The sequence below is a fragment of the Onychostoma macrolepis genome, chromosome 15 (genome assembly GCF_012432095.1).
Source record: "Onychostoma macrolepis isolate SWU-2019 chromosome 15, ASM1243209v1, whole genome shotgun sequence".
NCBI classification, from domain to species: domain Eukaryota; kingdom Metazoa; phylum Chordata; class Actinopteri; order Cypriniformes; family Cyprinidae; genus Onychostoma; species Onychostoma macrolepis.
This window is the reverse complement of record NC_081169.1, coordinates 13,964,886-13,985,476: the sequence shown is the minus strand read 5'-3', so window position 1 is coordinate 13,985,476 and position 20,591 is coordinate 13,964,886. Positions and strand designations below refer to the sequence as shown.

The window sequence follows — 20,591 nt, the reverse complement described above, 5'->3', positions numbered from 1 at the left end:
ATGACTCACAAAATAACAGTACAAGATGGTGCTGAGCTCAAGCAGTGAATGTTTATCTGTATCTGCGTATCTGAGTGCTCATCCGCCTGTTGAGATACTTCCTGTATGCCGTGCCAGTCTGCACCTGACGGCCCCGTCACAGGAAGTGGTGAAACCAAATACAAGCGGTTCCCTCCGAAGCTTCTCAGAGCTCAACACATGCCAGCTGAGGTCTGGACAAAACGCCCAAAGATGTTTGTATTATGACATTTTTGTTTGAAAATGGCCACATATATTTTTAAGGTATATGTATTGCTCTTTTGTGATGTTATGCATAGTATATTGACAACAACTTGACACATTCCAGATTCTATGTGACATTAAAATGTCTTTCTAAACATAAATGTGCCTCTTGGTCTCTATTGCATGATCAGAACTATTTCAATCACGAATTGTTTAGAGAGCCCAATCCAAAGAGAGGTGACCAACCCTAAACAATTGTGATTGTCAGCACATTTCCAACAATCTTGTTCAGTTTGTTTGAATTGATAATGTAAGCAACCATTCTTTGTAAAGTAGGAGAGGCTGAGGTCCAAAAATATCAAGTGGGAGACCACCCGTCTAAATCTGAACCTGATAACTGTTAGCATTTCATTCCTGATAGACACCCTTATCTTGGGCATGCTTGATGGCTTATCTCCATTGAAGACTGTGCGATATCTCAGAAAAGATATCTTTCGTAATTTTCCCAGGCTCTTGTTTGTGGTTTTGAACTAAACCACAACTTACAGTAGCGAAGTTAACAAAGGAACTTCAAAATCAGACCATGAATGAGCGGTTCCTGTCAGTAACTTTTCACTGGGATATTACATCATTATGCTCAGATTTCCAAACATTGATATTAACTGAGTGGCATCTGACCTTGGTTGCTGTTTTTTTTCTGGCTGTCGCGGCCCGCTCCCTCAGGCATGGTGTGATTATATCACAGGAAGTTGAAACCTGCAAAATAAATGCAAAGTGTAAGCCAACAAAACAGAAAAAAAATGAAATTAAATTAAATTAAATAATTGGTAAAATAAAATAAAATAAAATAAATCATTGGGTAACACGGTCACCACAGCAAGAAGGTCTGTTTGTAAAGTAAAGTAAAGTAAAGTAAAGTAAAGTAAAGTAAAGTAAAGTAAAGTAAAATAAAATAAAATAAAATAAAATTTACACTGTCACTGTAACACTGTCACTTCACAGCAAGAAGGTATTTTGTAAAAATCTGTCTGAAGGTCTGTTTGTAAAATATCATAAAAATTTAAATAAAAATAATAAAATAAAATAAAATAAATCAGTGGGTAACACTATCACCTATCAACAAAAAATTAAGATAAAATAAAATAAAACAACAGCTCATTGGGTAGCACTGTTGCTTTACGGCAAGAATGTCTGCTTAGAAATAGGGCTGTGCAAATAATCAAATGCATCTAGTCAGTAAAGTCGGTTCTGTGATTAGCTACGCAATATCGCGTTCAAAATCGAATGCGGTTCATCTGCTCTGTGTATTAAATGCCACTCCATCTGAAAGCATGTTGATTATTTGCACAGCCCTACTTAGAAACATATAATAAAATAAAATAAAATAAAAAATAAAAAGCTCAGCGAGTAACACCTCACAGCGATGTCTGAGAAAGAAAGAAAGAAAGAAAGAAAGAAAGAAATATAAGTGACACATCTCTAGGACAAAACCATGTCCTACACAGTCAACTCAGAAACAAGTCAGAACAATATAACCACTCAACAAATGTAGTGTATACTCCCATTAGTTTAGACTGAGAAAAACTACAGCAAACCGGCTCTTTCTTTATCAGTGCGAAAGAGCCTTCCGCTTCTTTCACGAAAAGAGGAAGACAATAAAAAAACTAGAGGAAAAAAATACCAAAGGTCTGAGCCAAAGCAATTAAAGAGCTGAAACTCAATAGACGCTGTTTAAGAAAGAGTGGGGGTGTAGCTCGCAGCCTTGCTTCGAAGGGTTTCGTCTCACACTTTCTCTCTCTCTCTTACAAAAGAACAGAAAATGAAACGTATGTAATGCTTGGCACAGACACAAAAATCTGCAGCTCTCTTTCACAAATGTTGAGCATGTGTCCTGTCAGCGCAATTGGTGCGGGGACTTCAGGAAAAGGAAACAATCGGAATAGACAGGGCTCCTCTATGATGTGTTAATGTTTATCAGATCCCGACAAGCCGTCTCCCATGTCACCTGCTCCAGCCTTCACTCCGCAGGCTCCCCGCTGCCCGTCACTCAGAGGACAACACCAGCAGGAGAGGGAAAGCTTGAACTATCCAGCCACCCTCCATAACTCAGAAAGAGACAGAAACAGTTCACAGCATAGGGGAGAAGTTCTCCATACTCGGTCTGCTCTGATGTCTTACAATAAAATTGACACTGCTCTTTTTCTGCACTTTGATTTATGAATTTCAATAAAGAGGTTTCTATCATCTAAAACAGGGGTTCGCACTTAAAGGGATAGTTCACCCAAAAATGAAAATTCTGTCATTAATTACTCACCCTCATGTCGTTCCAAACCCGTAAGACCTTTGTTCATCTTTGCAACACAAATTATGAGATTTTGTAATGAAATCCCTCCATATACACGTTCAAAGCCCAGAAAGGTAGGAAGGACATCATTAAAACAGTCCATGTGGCATCAGTGGTTCAACCTTAATGTTATGAAGCTACGAAAAATACTTTTTGTGAGAACAAAAATAACGACTTTATTCAACAGTCTCTTCTCTTCAAGTGTCAGTCGTTGACGCGCATTCTCAAGAGTACTGACACAGAAGAAAAGAAATTGTTGAATAAAGTCGTTATTTTTGTTTTCTATTCTTTACAAAATTACGGTTGTACCACAGATGTCACATGGACTATTTTAATGATGTCCTTACTACCTTTCTGGGCTTTGAATGTATCCGTTGTGTTGCTGTCTGTGGAGGATCAGAAAGCTCTCACATTTCATCAAAAATATCTTAATTTGTGTTCAGAAAATGAACGAAAGTCATAATCCTTAATCCATAATCCTTAAAACAAGACAGAAAAATATAAAGAAAAGAAAATACAACAAAATACAATTAACACTAAAGTCAGTCTTTTTAAAAGATACAAATGAATTCAGGCATCACAACATTGATATGTACAGTATGATTACATACTGTAAATGAGTGTAAACCAAATATATTGTGTGAATGAAATGATGCTTGAAATAAAAATGAAACAATTTTAAAAATGCTATAAAGAAAATCTTTCTAAATAATGTGACACGTGTCCCGAGCTCTCATCAGCGTCGCCCTGGCAACACACAACGGACACCTGCACCTCGCATTACCGGCAGACCGGCCACACCTGAGACTCATCAGCCACCTCCCTTTAAAAAGCCGCGATACACGCTTTAAGGGGAGAGCTCTGAAGAAGCTACGGTGACTATTGCTTTGCTCTCTCTACTCCTCACAGATAGCAGCGTGTGACCGGTCTGCCCAAGCACGAAGAGCACGACACCGACCCACAGCAGCGAGGAACATGAGAGGACTAACCGCAAGCACCGCACGGAGCACCGCACTGAGCACCCTCACTTTTACACTAATAAAATCCACCCTCCGGGGTTTTTTCTTGACTTTCAACTCCTCTTGTCGCGTGTGATTCTTCACCCCCGCCACACTCCAAACATCTTACGGAGGTGAGCATCCGCCAGCAACAGATTGCTGCCGGATCCCCGCACACAGGCCACACAGTTGTTACCGAAGATGACCAGCCACGATGACATCGAAAGCTACCTACAAATGTTTGAAGCAATCGCACTCCGAGAAGATTGGCCGCCAGAAGAGTGGGCACGGATTCTCGCCCCCCTCCTAACCGGCGAGGCGCAACGCGCCTACTTTGCGCTGCCCGCGGAGATAAGCGAGTCCTACGAGGAACTACGGAGAGAAATCCTAGCCCGAGTTGGTCTCTCGCCCATCTGCGCCGCCCAGCTCTTCCACGACTGGGAGTATAAGGCTCGATTACCGGCCCGCGCCCAGGCTGCTGAACTCACGCGCTTGGCGCGCCATTGGCTGCTCGTCGGGGCTCCCACTGCCAATCAGGTCGCCGAGAGGGTTATCGTGGACAAGCTGCTTCGGGCCCTCCCTCGCCCCCTCAGGCAAGCGGCCGGGATGCGAAATCCCCTCACCATCGGGGAAGTTGTGGAGGCCATCGAGCTGGCGGATGCCACCCTACACCGAGAAGCTGGGGAGCGAGCGCCGCCGTTTCCCCGGAGGGTGGTCCAGGAGCGACGCGCGCCGGAGGGCACCCCGCGACCAATAAACAGGCCAGCGGTTCCTGGCCCCCTGGATGAGCCCATGCCCACGGAACCACCCCGCTCTCCAAATCGGGCTTGGCTGGCAGGCTGTACTCTCCATCGTGAACTGCCCCACGCCGCCCCACGGGCAGAGGTGAGGGTGAACGGAAGACCCTTTCCAGCTCTCCTCGACTCTGGCAGCGCGGTGAGCCTCATACAGCCAGCCATTCTGCCCCCCCGAGCTGAGTCGAAATCCCGTCTTTCCATCACCTGCGTCCACGGGGACACCCGACAGGTACCCGCACGGCGGATAACCATCACGGCGCCTCAAGGAACCAGGCCGGTGGAAGCTGGGATTGTGGAAGACCTCCCCATTCCTGTCCTCCTCGGAAGAGACTGGCCCAGTTTCGATCGCCTTCTCGCCGCTGCCACCCAGCCTGTCAGCCCGGCCGGGAACCGCCGTCGAAGAAAACCCAGGCGAAGCCAGCGTCGACGCCCCGTGTTGCTAGCCTCCGACAGCGCCAGAGATGGTGAGTCCCCCTCCCAAAACTCTAACCTATTCTATGATGTGTTCCAACAGGTGTCGGGAGGGGCGCGTTTGCGACATGGGGACGATCGTCTCAAGCACTGCTGGACACAGGTGCGGGTGATCGAGGGGAAGGAGGTCTCACCAGCGCCCCATCCGATCCCCCACTTTATCGTCCAGAATGGCCTGCTTTATTGCGTCGCACAGCGGAGGGGGGGAGAAAAAAACTCTGCTGATAGTCCCACGGAGCAAGACGGACATCGTGATGGAACTGGCCCACATTCACCCTATGGCCGGCCACCTGGGAGTTCACAACACCACCCTGCGGATACGAGACCGGTTCCATTGGCCCGGCCTGGAGGCCGATGTCAAACGCTTCTGCCAGGCGTGTCCGACCTGCCAGCGGACATCCCCAAAAACACCTCCCCCCAGCCCGCTGATTCCGTTACCTATCATCGAGGTGCCCTTCGAGCGCATCGGGATGGATCTGATAGGGCCGCTGCCAAAGTCCGCCCGAGGCCATGAACACATCCTGGTGATAGTTGACTATGCCACCCGGTATCCAGAGGCCGTCCCTCTCCGAAAGGCCACCTCCAAGGCCATCGCCCAGGAGCTGTTCCTCCTCTGTAGCCGAGTCGGCATCCCAGCGGAGATTCTGACTGACCAGGGCACGCCGTTCATGTCCCAGCTAATGGCTGACCTCTGTCGCCTCCTGAAGGTCAAGCAGCTCCGGACCACCGTTTACCATCCGCAAACGGATGGATTGGTCGAACGGTTTAATCAGACCCTCAAACAAATGCTCCATCGCGTAGCGGCCGAAGACAAACGAGACTGGGACCGGATGCTACCCTACGTGCTCTTCGGGATCCGGGAGGTACCCCAAGCCTCCACCGGGTTCACCCCCTTCGAGCTTTTGTTTGGCTGCCAGCCTCGAGGACTCCTGGATGTCGCAAGAGAGGCATGGGAACAGCAACCGGCCGCCCACCGCTCCACGATTGAGCATGTCCGGGACATGAGGGAGAGGATAGACAGAGTGATGCCGTTAGTCCGGGAACACCTCATGAAGGCCCAGCAAGCTCAACAGCGTCATTACAACCGGGCAGCCCAACCACGGGAATTCCAACCCGGAGATCATGTGATGGTCCTCGTCCCGACGGCCGCCTGCAAGTTCTTGGCCACCTGGCAAGGGCCGTACACCGTCACCGAGAAGGTCGGACTGGTCACTTACCGAGTACGCCAGCCCGGCCGCCGACGGGAAGAACAACTGTACCACATTAACCTCCTGAAACGGTGGGTCGGGACCAGGGCTCAGCTATCGGCCCTTGCCACTTCGGATCCCGTGGTTGTTGACGTCAACCCCCATCTCTCGGCTGCCCAGAAATCAGAGCTACAACATCTCGTCAGTCAGTTCTCCGATGTGTTCTCACCCCTGCCCGGGCGGACCAACGTCCTCCATCATGACATCCGCGTCCCAACAGGCACCATCGTCAGGCAGCGGCCCTACCGTGTCCCGGAGGCTCTGCGACACGCCATCGAGGAAGAAGTGCAGGAGATGTTGAAGTTGGGGGTAATAGAACCATCGCGAAGCCCATGGTCCAGCCCCATAGTCATGGTCCCAAAACCGGACGGCACCCTCCGCTTCTGCAACGACTTCCGTCGGCTGAACGAAGTCTCGGAGTTTGACAGTTACCCCATGCCACGGGTGGACGAGCTGATAGACCGGTTGGGGAGAGCCCGGTACATATCCACCCTGGACCTCACAAAAGGGTATTGGCAGGTGCCCCTAAGCGAGACTGCGAAAGTGAAGACCGCTTTTTCGACCCCTAGCGGCCACTGGCAATACCGGGTTCTCCCCTTCGGCCTGCACGGGGCCCCAGCGACCTTCCAATGCCTGATGGACATCCTGTTGCGGCCCCACCAGACCTACGCGGCGGCCTACTTGGACGATGTCAATAGTCAATAATAGAGCTGGGAAGAACATCTCGACCGGTTGCGGAGGGTGCTAATGGAGTTCCGCCGGGCTGGACTAACTGCCAACCCCCGGAAGTGTCACCTGGCCCTATTCGAAGCTAAGTACCTGGGCTTCCAGGTGGGTCGGGGTGTAGTCCGACCTCAAGAGAAGAAGGTGGCGGCCATCCTCTCTACACCGCGTCCCACTACCAAGACTCAGGTACGGGCCTTTTTGGGGTTGGCAGGCTATTACCGCTGTTTTATCCCTAACTTCTCCTCCTTAGCCGCTCCCCTGACAGACCTGATCCGGAAGGGGCAGCCAGAGAAGATTCCGTGGGACCTCGAGGCGGACCAAGCGTTCCGACGAGTTAAGGCGGCACTCACGACCGAGCCCATCCTGCGAGTCCCCGACTTCGGCTGCCCCTTTCTGTTACAGACGGACGCATCCGACACCGGGCTGGGAGCCGTCCTCTCTCAGGTGACGGATGACGAAGAACACCCAGTCGTATACATCAGTCGAAAGCTGACCCCTGCCGAACGTCGCTACGCCACGGTCGAGAAGGAAGCGTTGGCCGTCAAGTGGGCAGTCCTGGAGCTCAGGTATTACCTCTTAGGTCGTAAATTCACCCTCATTACTGACCATGCTCCCTTGCAGTGGATGGCCCGGGCAAAGGACACCAACGCCCGGGTGACGTGATGGTTCCTAGCGCTCCAGGACTTCCAATTTGACATACAACATCGGGCAGGGACGGCCAATGCCAACGCCGACGGACTCTCCCGTGGCTGGGCAGCTTTCGCAGGTCTGTCAGGGTTCACCTCCCACCCACCCCCAGTTTCCCCGTTGTGTAGGAGGACCAGGACAACGCTTGGGGGGGGGGGAGTGTGACACGTGTCCCGAGCTCTCATCAGCGTCGCCCTGGCAACACACGACGGACACCTGCACCTCGCATTACCGGCAGACCGGCCACACCTGAGACTCATCAGCCACCTCCCTTTAAAAAGCCGCGATACACGCTTTAAGGGGAGAGCTCTGAAGAAGCTACGGTGACTAATGCTTTGCTCTCCCTACTCCTCACAGATAGCAGCGTGTGACCGGTCTGCCCAAGCACGAAGAGCACGACACCGAGGAACAGTAGCGAGGAACACGAGAGGACTAACCGCAAGCACCGCACGGAGCACCGCACTGAGCACCCTCACTTTTACACTAATAAAATCCACCCTCCGGGGTTTTTTCTTGACTTTCAACTCCTCTTGTCGCGTGTGATTCTTCACCCCCGCCACAATAAGTTACAGATAAAATAAAAAAATCGATCAATTAAAAGCAATTAATTTAAATGCTATAAGGGTAATAAGGCATCACAACATTAAAATGTACAGTACGCAAATATATTTTAAATAAAATATGTAAAAATTAAATAAATGCATTCAGGCAAGTAAAAACGTGCAACCAAATTTTGGGCCATGATCGACAACCGCTGATCTAAAGTTTTATTGGGTGATATAGCTCCTGTTATTTAGGCAGCTCTGTTTGTGTCCATACTTCAGTTGCAGCGAAACGCTCAGAGCCAAGCGTAATGATCTGTTTTGGATGTCTTGTAACCAGACTAAATTAAAAATTACCCTGGCACTTTTCCATGCACTGTCCTTCAGAGTGTTTCTCACCACAGTCCCCCGGGTCCTTTAGGGCCCATTTCCAGCTCTGCCTCATTAAAGGCATCTCACTTCCTGTAACTACGAGAATGAAGGTTGTAGAACACTACAAGCCTTTGCGGTTAAAACCCCATGTACTTTCTTGGCTCCAGAGCTTGTTTGCTGTGAAATTCCCGAATTCCAGAAATGGAATTGTGGTAAAAATTAACTCGCTTTCCGACAACAGATTCTAATAGCGAATAAATGTTTCCGTCGGAGGGGTTGGGGGGACAGCAAGTATTTTTGAAGCCGAGTGGATGAGAGCCAACATCTGGTTAGCCAGCGCAGAGGTTAGAATGAGGTTAGTGAGACTCTACTCTCCCTAATGCAGAGCAGCCAGTCTCCATACGTCTTCCAAACACCCTGACGTGCTCCTCAAGCAAAATTGCAACTTTGTCATAATGAAAAATGTTGAGCGGGAGGCCTTTTTCCACCCTGTAATTTTCATTACAGTTGCATCTCTTGTGGCATCATTCCAGGTGCATCCATACGCTCCACAGTCTGACAGTCATAGAGACAAAACTACCCGCTGACAGAGTCCTATTACATGAGAGCACAGCTGGACAGCTGTGTGCCTGTTCTTGCCTGCACATGTGTGTGTTTTGGGGAGTTTTCTTTCGCGTGTCTAAAGGGTAGAAGAGCTGGATGACAATTATATGTTAGTGTAAAGAAGTTCACTGTTTCTTGTATTGCAATATAAAAGAGTCAGTCACTGACATAACATAGTAGAACCCTTAAATATAAAATTTCCAAAATGGGCAGATAAGCCATAGAACAGGGATTCCTAAATGCAGGGGGTTCATATGGAAGCTTGTTTTTGCAACTTTTCATCTCACAATTCAGATTTTTGATTCTGAGAAAATTGTGAGCTATAAATTCAGAATTGCAAGAAAAAATTCTGAATTGTGAGACAAAAGGCCTACATTTTTTATTTTTTATTCCGTGGTGAAAAAATAATGAAATGTCACATTAAAATAAACAAATGTGGCTGCACAATTAATAGTAATAAACCTGAAATTGATACATCATGTGATTTAATTTAAGAAGCATGTAGTCTGTTGCATGTGTTCATTTACACTTGCCACTTATAATAAACAGTTTTGCAATGCGGTTCATATAGTAAATGCTGCTTCTCACGAATTCCATCTCTGCAAGTTTTACATGCATTTGGGAATGCAGTGTGCACTCGGTTCACTTTTGTTAACCACATAAACACTGGTATAATTTCCAACATTCAGAAAGTTTACAGCATTTTACCACTATTCTGCCAAAATAAAAACAGAATTGTTTGGCCAAGTCATGGAGCCCTTTAAACAAAATAAAAGACTTACTGAAAAATCTTAAATATTTGGAAACCCATGCCATAGAAGAAACATTTTAGGTTCCCCAGAGAACAGTTCTTAAAAGATTACATTTTCTTAGCGCAAAGAACTTTTTAATAATGTTAAGAACCTTTTTCCACTGTAAAGAACCTTAAAGAACAGTTTCTTGAACATGTCTTATTCATTTTCTTCATAGTTATTTTGCAACCAAAAACACAAAGCAGAAGCAAAGCTTCTGGTTTTAACTAAAGTATAAAAAAGCATTAAAAACTATTACTTTTGACACTGAACTGTAAAGAATTATCAACAGATGAATTCATATTGCAAACAGAGCCCACTATTGTAAACACACTCACACCCAATGCAACGTCCATCTATCTAAAACTGGCCAACACACATAAACAGAGGTGCATGTGAGTGTGTGGAGGGGTGAAGATGTGTTTTGATGTTCAACAGCTGACCTGTTCACAAAGTGAGGTCAATGCTGATGCACCCAAACACGTAAATAAACAGAAGCGTAACTATTGTCAGTCCTGGCCCTGCTGCTCTATTGTCTTACGCAGAGAGTTTTGAAGGTTATTGTTTCTTTTCCAGCTGACCTTCACATTTCCCTCTGGAGCCGGACCACAGCACTGCCATCCACCCCTCCGACATGTCTGCCCACCACCAGTACCACATTTTTTTAGCCTTTTCCTTGTTCGGTTAGACTACAAAGGCTTCACAAACACAATGGATAATGCGCGGTTGGGGTGGTCACCCGTATTTACACTTACGCTGGTGAGGAAATGCAGTGGGCATGAAAGCGAAGGGGCAGTGAGGAGGGAGGGGTAATAATGCAGGCCACGCTGTATGTGGTCCTCAATCACAGGAGCTTTGAGCCTTTTGTTTCAAAACTCTTTGTTCAATATTGTATCTTCTTAGACTATATTAAATGGGGGTTGTAAAATATGCTAATGACACAACTGTTTCTCAGAGCAAATCATAATTGGCTTGAAATGGAAAAACAATTATAACTGAAGACATGGACATGTCACTTCTGTTTCACCCATGATTTTTGAGGGGGAAAAAATATTTCAATATTTCAAGAGTTTTGTTTTGTTTGAGTGACAACAGAACAAATAGCTAGTTATATAAATAAGTGATTTTAAGACCAAGCATTTGCCAATTGGTCACATCAGGAGTGGATTCTGGACAAAGCCAAAACACAGCAACTACAAATTTAGTCCAAATTAAGTTATGGGTTGAATCATGTCTATGATCTGTGACAGATGGTTCAGCTACACTCAGACTCAGAAATACATAGGGTGAAGTTGATATTCAAACAATCCATTATTGAATTAAACAATTAATTTCAAGGGGTCATCGGATGCAAAATTCACTTTTACATGTTGTTTGAACATAAATGTGTGTTGGCAGTGTGTGTACACATCCACCCTATAATGATAAAAATCCATCCAGTGGTTTTTATTTAATCCCTAAAAATAATATCCCCTTTTTCAAATCAAGCCGTTCTCAGCTTCTTGTCTGTGTGATGTCACGTCACACAGACCTAGGCCCCTCCCACAATTGTTGACTAACACTGCCGTCTTACCTTAGACCCGCCCTGAGTGAACTGTGAACAGTCCGACCGCCACTGTTTTGACGCTGGAGCAGGGACATAGACAAGAATGGCTCCTAAGCGATTGAGGCGTTTTGTTGTTGGATGTAGTGATGAATATAGCAGTCGTCATTTACTCCTGACATCTGAGCCGCTGAAGACGCAGGGAATTACTTTCGCTTTTGAAGGGAATGCACCTCCCGATCTGCCTAGATGCGTCTATGTTTGCGCAAATCATTCGTGAACCAGCTTCACCTACAGAAGAAGTGAGTATAAGGTTTTTTTTTTTTATAGGAATCTTTGCAAATCGACTTTCCTAATAATTTGCTAGTCAGCAGGTTTTGCGGCTAAATGCGGCTAAAGTAAACAGAACTGCTCGTCACCCCATAGAAGAGAGGGGCGGGGTGAGCAGAGCTCATTATCATTTAAAGGAACATGCAACAAAACAGGTTGCTATGAACACAGCTGCTTTTGACAGGGTAAAAAGCATGTTATAGACTTTTCATTAAGACCCTAAAGAATCATATCAACTTGTGGAAAATGAGCATCCATTGACCCTTTAAAAGGGCCATAAAGCCATTTTCGGCACTTTCAGTGTTGTCATATCACTGTGTTTTGCATTTGTAGGCAACAAAAAGTAATTTAAATAATAAAATAATGTGCAAAACTTAATTTTCTAATTTAATTCTACCAATGAGACTTTTTCTTATCTTGATATCAATACAGTAGTAATCAACCTAATATCTGAATTCCTTGCCACAACCCACTACCCAAAACAAATGTTTAAAATTAATTTTTAATACATAAATTAAAATGTGCAACAAGTCTATTAAAGTCCTTGCACATAAAACACACAAAAAAAGTAGAAGCAATGTCTGCCTCTAGCCGATCACTTACAACTAGCAAAAATGTTATAGTACAACTAGTAACAAGTAGTCAAAATAAAGTAAAACAATTACAACTGCAAAGCTGATTAGGTTTATAATGTGTCCCTTCAAGTTTTTTCTGATTGTTCCCACTGAACTCAATGTTCAACATTTCATACACAAATTTTGAAGCTTTGGGAAATTGGCCTACATTTTGAAATGACCCATTAGCTAGCGCACAGTAAAACAGCTGTGCATCAGTAATGCAGTCCATGTGAGATCATCCAAATTTGGCCATTATCAACTGGCCAGCGAGAGCAGAGTTTTCCCTGCCATTCACACGATGAAACAAGGCCAGTGACCTCACAATGACCAATAGAAAGCAGTTTACATATTTCAAAAGACAAATTTTCATGGTTTTTCAGAAATATGTCATGATCGCACAGAAAGGCAATCATTCCCCAGAGAACATACAGTGAGGGGAAAGAGTTTTGGCCGAGAGGGCTGAAACATCCAAGTTCCTGAGGCTCAATAAAAGTGTCATCGGGTGTAGTGAAGAGTGGGGCTATAAAAAAGGGCCCGTAGCCCTGAGTTCTTGCCTGCTCCACCAGGGAAATTCCCTTTGTCTTAGTGCATGCAACTAATTATAGAAGGAAAGCTGTGCTGCAAATGGTGTCTATAAAATAATAAGTGTCTGTCCATAAAGTTCAAGGTGACAAACTAGCATGCAGCCCCATCAATTTATCAACAGTGGGAAAGGGGGGGCTAATGGACCTTTTAGTAGCCAGGAAAAGGAAGCTCTATGTCAAGCATAGTGTATGGGAAGCCTGGGAAGTTAAACAGTTCTACATTACAAACAAGAATGTTTGTAGTGATCAGCGATAAGAGATAAAAAAAAAGACAAATGGATAATGATCCAGGCAGGGCAAAGTGTAGGCAGAAGGAAGGAATGACGCAGAAAAGTCGACCTTTGTCGATCTTTGACCTGTATGAAAGAACGCAGCAGAGGTGCAGACCGAAACCTGAGGTGATCAAGAGTCGTAGAGAAGCGTAGGAGGGTGGGGACGAATTACTCATGGAGGATGCATCCAAGTCGGGCAGAGAGACAGTGCGGTTTTGAGTCACCAGACAGAGGACGGCATTCACAGCTGTGTGTTTGCACACACCTGCACTTGGAAACCCTCTCAAACGCACACGCTCTGTCACCACTGCAAACACAAGACTCCTTGAGATGGACGGAGTCAGAAAACTCCATCATCAACAAGCTCGTCCCCTCCCAAACCCATCAACTCTTTGAACCACTTCCAGCTCTTTTCTCCTCCACCAGTGTCGGAAACGCTGCTGTTTGAGGGAGATGGTGTAAAGTCAGGCTCTTGGCTGCTGAGGGACTGCTCTTGCGTTCATTCTGGGTGCTTTGGAGGTCAGAGTTGGGGGGGGGATTCTGTCTGTGTTTGCATTACTACAGCCATCAAAACCTTGACATCTGCTGGGCAGATGCTCTTATCTGGGAATATCTGAGAACATTTGCATTCGAGATGAAACTGAAACCTCAAAATTAATCGAATTTTCTAATAGAGTGCTTCAGCCGTGAAGTCAAATGCCGGAAGACTATATTTGCCATGGGTTCCCTTGAGATTTTCCTATGGGTTTTTAATTCATGAGTAAAAAAGGTCTGTGGGAAATATAAATTGGTGTTACTTGGACGTTTTGCTCTTCAACGTTAATTAGACACACCCATACGCCAATTTTGAAGCAGTTGTTTATTTTTAAAAACATCTGTTTGTAATAAGTAACTAAATAACTAAAGTAACTAAGTAACTTACTAATAAGAAGGTTTGGGGTGTGAATGTGTGCAGTTTACATGTAAAACAAAACTTCCAAGAATCACCAAGTTGCAGACCTTTTTTTATTTACAAATACATTTTTGGGGTTTTTGCACACAAAAAGCATTCTCATTGCGTCATAAAATTAAGGTTGAACCACTCATGTCACATGGACTATTTTAATGATGTCCTTAATAATTTTCTGGGCCTTAAATGTGTCAGTTGCGTTGCTGTCTATGCAGGGTCTGAAAAGCTGTCGGACTTCATCAAAAATATCTTAATTTGTGTTCTGAAGAAGAACAAAGGTCTTACGGGTTTGAAATGACATGAGGGTGAGCAATTAATGACAGAATTGACATTTTTGGGTGAGCTATCCCTCTAATAATTTAAAAAACCTTTTTCAAAACATTTAGTGCAACGTAAAGGTTCTATGGATGTTAAAGGTATATAATGGAACCATGAATACCAATAAAGAACTAAAAGTAAGCATTAAAGCAATAAAAATACTGACACTATGAAAGACGATACACATTACACCTCACTTTACACCTCAGATGCAGGTTGTACTGCATCTCTCCATAAGGGACACGGAGCATGGAGCTGGGAAGCTCATCAGCCCAAATTCTTGTAGCTGGGGTGCACTGGGAGGAAATGGAGATTTGGCATATTCCCTCCGAGCTCTTAGGAGGAGGGGGTTTGTCTCCTAAATTCATGGTAAACTAAGCAGCAGGCCGGCATTAGCAAGACAGTTTTCCAAGTGAATAAGTGGATGGTGAAAAGGGGATGTTGGTTTTCAAAGCAAACAGAGCTTTGCATGTTAACCTTCACATTCAAAGGTCCAAACATCCAGAGGGAGGGTTTGGCTGACTTCCTGCCTCTCAGTTCAGATTCCATGACCAATCCTGAAGCCTATTCTTCTCTTTGATATGATGAAAATGACCAAACAATACCCTTTCCCCCCTAAAGACCCAAATGGGCGATATTTAAGATATTGTTTTGCCCTGAGATATGCTGCAATTTTCAAAATAACATAATAAGCTGGAAAAACAATGAAGTGTCATTTGTGGAGAGTTTTCAGAGCTCAAATCCACGTGTTGACATTTTTAAAGAACATTTAGACCTTGAAGCCAGTCAAGAATGCATGTGTCTTGTGTGTTTGAAAGGAAAATAAACATGACCCCACTGATCTACTGACAGACAAAATGACAGACAAACTGTCTGGTGTGTGTTTAGGTCATAAAGCACATCAGCATGAACGCACAAAACATCAGCACTATAATGCAATTCAGAATAGCTGGGATGCATTACATACGTTTTTCTCCAATCAATCACACGATTTCATTGATCCAAATTGAAGCCAAATTTCTTTTCAAATAGAAACTGACATATTTTGGGGTTAACGCAGGCAATATTTGTGCATACAGATTCCCACTTGTAAAGACTGACATCTTTTCAATGAGTTTGTATTCCCGGCTGAACTAACGAGTGAGTAAATTGAGACCAGACGGGATTCGTTGGGAAGTTTTATTTGTCCACCCTGAATAGTCAGCATTCCAGCTGCTAAAGAAAATAGTGTTTGTTGAGCAAGAGGGGGGCTCTAAGAGAGGTTGAGAAAGCCTGGACTTTAAATGTCTGACAAAAGATCTGATGCTGAAAGAAATCCCATGTTGAAGGGTTTTCCACTGCTGCCTATGAGCTAAGACTGAGGTAATACACATATCTTAAGAAATGAGTCTATACTCTTAAACCATCTATCAAATCAACATAAGGTGGTTAACCGCTCTGGTTTGATAGTTTTAGAGGGGTTTTGGGCACTTGCCAGGCTGGAAAACCAACCTAAACCAGCAACAAAGTGTACAGTAGAACCCCGCTGGAAAAATCACCTTAATCCAGCCCAAACTGGATTGCTGGTCTTTGCTGGTTTAAGATGGTTTTATCTGATTTGGTCTCAGAATCAAGTGTGTTTAGCTGGTTTCACTGATTTAACCAGATACCAAAAATATCCCTCTAAAAACCAGACAACAGACAACCTTAACTAGCCTTGGAGACCAGTTAAGACCAGCTAACCATCTTTGGTTGATTTAAGCCGTTTTTTCATGCAGGCTACAGTGAAATGAAAGCATACTGCATCTTCTATGAAAACATAATTAGGGACTGTGTGACATTAATCTGGCGGGAGTAAACAAATCTAAATAAGTATTACTAGACAAAAGGAGGATTTGTTGTAGCAACTAAACAAGAATGAGTTTACTCTTTCAAGATATGATGATGACAATGATGATGATGATGATGATGATGACAGACACCCACACACACGTCTTGACATGCACACATATGAATACACCATTAGGCTACTGTGTGTTATAGCAATCTCTTTGTTTAATTAACTAATTAATCAATTTAATTGCCATTGTTAAACTAAGAAATATTATTTTTTTTAAACTGGCTAAATATACTGCAAAGTGTTAATGCTCTACAATCTATCTTTAAGATGGTTCGCAACTAAACCACTGGCTATTTTCTTTATCTTTGATCGTGAGAAAATCACACTGAAAAGTATGACAAGCTGTAACACATACCTTTACAGCTGTGCTGATCGGAGACATCAAAAGTAACGCAGCCAATGTACGTACTCCGTTTCCAATCCTAATATCCCACTTTGATGAAAAGGATCAACAGTTTTCCCAGCTCGTGCGCATCAGTGAGTATTCCTGCTTGCTTTGACTAAACAGCGCGTCTGGAGGCTTGGCTTCCCGTATTGTAAAGTACTAAGCAACGCTGGATGCTCCAGTGTTCAGTTTCCAACTTTCTTGAGAGTCTCGCCGCTGAGTATGAGGTGTCATCCTCACTGGATTTACTGTCCCATATATGAGTAACAGTGGCGCGCGCGTCACTCACTACAGACGCTCCGTGCGTGCGAACGCTGAAAGAAACGCTAGCGTCTAAAACTCAACATTAGGAATGGAACATCTTCCTTTTGGTTTCTTTGTCTCCGTTATCTGTACTCACACTACATTTAGACTGAGTAGGAAACGTATTCATTTAAACATGATAAGAAAACGCTAGTGGAGAACTGAGAAAGAGTGAAGTGAGTTTGGAGGCTACATATGTGCTGTGAAAGTAAGTGAGCGCGAGCGAGAGAGGAGTACTGACGTGCCCCCCGTGGAAACGGACTCCTTGAACTTCCTGTCAGCGTTAACTCCTTTACTGCTGCTGTCCTCATTCATCATTTTGCTTAAGGGAATATGATCAGTCACCACAAAAGAGTACAGTTACGACGCATGAGTGCAGAGATCAGCAAAGCTCCGTTTATGTTAGGAGGGCGTCTCTGTGAACAGCAGTAGTTTATCAACTTTGCAGAGCTATTAAAACCCGTTAAATTAGCCGGAGAGGTAATGAAGTTGTTTTAAGGCACAGTGCCAACATCCTCAGATGTCAAATAACCTGTTGTGTTTGCATTTATGTGTTTATAGAGACCCCTATACTCACCATTAGATCTTTTCACACTGGGGTAAGTTGTCACATGAAAAACCATATAAAACATTAAATAAAAATTAGTGCTGGGCAACAATTAATCGTTATTAATTGCATCCAAAATAAAAGTTTTCTTTTTAATATATAATATATGTGTGTGTATTGTGTATATCACATACAGTATATATTTTTACATGTATATGTTTATATTCATATAATTTATATTATATATAAATATATTTAATATATCAACACAACATATTTTTCTTAAATATATGCATGCATGTGTGTGTATTTATAACCAGAAAATAAATAAAAAAATAAAATAAACAAAACAACTTACAGTATTAAACAGTCAAAAGTACACAAGGTAACACAAATATATCAAACCATTGTTTTGAATGAATTTTCAACCTTTAAAACACGTGTGACAACTTGCCCCATTAAAAATGTGACTCTTGTCTGAGAACACAGCTCAAAATTTCAGTTAAAATTTCCCTTCCTTGTATAGCATATTGGTGTGGTTTCTCATAAAATGACGACACTTGTATAGCCAGATGTCATCAAAATAACTTCCCTGAAACTGAAATGACTCCAACACACCATGCATTCAGCTTGAATAATCAAGCTGTTACATTTATGAGGAATACTCAGACATGTCAGCGCAAGTAATGTCTTAAATCATCACCATAACGGATTGTCATGCATCTCTGAGATCACCTCACCCTTTAATCAAGCAAATATTTTGGAAGAAACTAGATTGAGAATAAAAAATTTATTGAGAACAAAAATGGGCTTGTGCAGTTTGTTTAGAACCGTTTATCCAATACACCCAAAGCATGCCATTTTTTAAGAAATCCATTTCAAACAATCTAAGATTAACTTAGAGGTGACACTCAGTTACTGCACTACAATGTTATCAGCTGTAATAAAAGGAATGATTAGATAATGAAAAGGCCCTTGCATCTCCTTAATGAAATTTCATTCAGTTAAATTGATAAGATAACCACAAAAACACAAACTGACTCATTGAATTTGTAAGGAAGGTAAACTGTGCACAAAATATTTACAAGAGTGAAGACTGAAAGGAGTAGATGGAGAACCAAGACATTCCAAGATTACATTTTACTTCTAGACAAACAAACTGTTGGATCTGAAGGGCTTCAAGGTGCATGACCTTCCACACGGGGAATGGGTTTATTTTGCACAGATAAGGAAAAATGCCATGGGCATTGTTTGAATGAGGCTTTTGTAACACAATGTTAGGAATTCTTGTCTTCAGTTGTAGTTTAATTGCCTCGGTGTAAACAGGCTGAGCAATAACAGAAGAATGTCATTGTTGAGATGTAGTGGAATTACTCCCAGTCATAGGCAGAGACACCATTACTGAGGAAGATTCACAACTATCCAGTCTGTTATCTAAAACAGGACACTTAGTATTCCATCCATATGCAAGTAATCTACTAGTGATGAAAAATACATTGTCACAAGAGCTGTATCACAGTAACTATAAGGTTTTGAATCCAAAAATTCAATTGCATGAAATATTGTTTTCTTTAGCAGTGTTTGTCTATGTTGGTTTCCAAAAACATGTTTACAACTGTCTTAAATCACTGTCTTGTGATTTCTACTTCTTAAACAACAGTACAATAATATAATATTGTTATAATTAGGAACACAATAAAAACACATGGCATATGATAAGGCCAGACTGAACTTTGTGCTCTCAGAAAAAAAATATTTTTCAGAAATTTCAGGTTGGGTTTTTATAAGTCACCTTTTCCATTTTTGCAGTTGTGCTTCTAATAACTGTGTACATTTTTCTCAAAACCAATGATATGCTATAATGCAGATATGTTGTAGCAGATGGCTTATATATTTCAAAAATGATATTGTTCTTAAATCAGCAGCTTCCCATTGTGACATCCTATACCAAGCTACAGGGGCATGTTGTCACCAAAGGTCACACATCCATGTGTTAGATAACCTGTATTTTATTTATTTATTTATTTTTTGCAAAATAATGTTCAATATGTTGTGTAGCCAAAGTATAGTTCATAAAAATGAACATTTTGTCATCATTTACTCCCTCTCATGTTTCAAATCTGTATAACTCTATGTGTTTGAAGAACATTGATTCATATTGTATGGACAAAGAGAACCCTAAAACATTTCTTAAAATATCTTTTGTGTTCCACAGAAAAAGGAAAGTCATATAGGTTTGGAACAACATGGGCATAAATGATGACAGAATTTTCATTTTTGGGTGAACTGTCCCTTTAAGGTATGTATTTATACAGAACTTTAGCCAGAAAAATATACACTAAAGTAAACAAAATATGACAATTAGCCTCAGTATCCCCTATACACTTTACCTTACATCATTTCTTAAAGGATAATGGTTTCAATCAGGTCCCATGACAAAGGTCCCCTAAGGCCACCGGGGAACTCTATTCTAAAACAGGAAACTAAAAACCGAAGGTGTTTTTGAGAGAAAGCATGAAAAACCTTTGACAAATAAACAGCAGATGCACTAAAGGAATTCAGCATTTCAGCAGAAGTCACTGGCTGAATGCCAAACAGTAGTTTTATAATATAGTTTCCCCGACTCTGACGATGGCCTAAACAGCAATGCTCTGCTCTACTTGGGCTTGTTAGATATATTTCACAGGCCTCCAACACGGAGAGATTAAATGCCAGGAAGCTGTCTCCTCTGCATTCTTGGATTGAAAACAACACAGACCTAAATTCAAGAGACAGTCACCATCGATGGAAAAAACATCAGGTTGGATGGTGAAAGCGCAGGTAGTCGCTATCCAGTGTGTTAGTTTGCAAGATCCAGGCGTAAAGGGGCGAAAAAGCTCACAGCTGAAAGCATTTTACTAGAGAAAGCCCATAGATTAGGCTGCACTCCCATCCAAAGCCACACACATCCCAATGACCTAGATATAAAAAACAGATATTGGGCCCGGTTTCTCTACCCGCATTGCCACTGGCATGGAGAGGAACTAAAGTGGGGGAGCGTGACTTGAAAACACAGGATCATATT

At 43.2% G+C, this 20,591-nt stretch overlaps 1 protein-coding gene across 4 annotated transcripts in view; it reads right to left on the bottom strand.

Moving 5' to 3' along the window:
* The window catches only part of LOC131520469 (pleckstrin homology domain-containing family G member 2-like), a 39,894-nt gene extending 22,601 nt beyond the window's left edge, over nucleotides 1-17,293 (bottom strand). For 2 of the 4 annotated variants that reach the window (XM_058744720.1, XM_058744719.1), the window contains exons 1-2: nucleotides 16,648-17,293; nucleotides 901-978 (exon numbers count right to left, since the gene is read on the bottom strand). In XM_058744720.1, the coding sequence (XP_058600703.1) occupies nucleotides 901-949 (49 nt within the window). In that variant the 5' untranslated portion in view covers nucleotides 950-978; nucleotides 16,648-17,293. Of the gene's footprint in view, nucleotides 1-9; nucleotides 341-900; nucleotides 979-16,647 lie in introns of those variants that run through there. The other 2 variants (XM_058744724.1, XM_058744723.1) reach the window with 2 other exon arrangements.
* Between the last annotated feature and the right edge of the window lie 3,298 nt (nucleotides 17,294-20,591).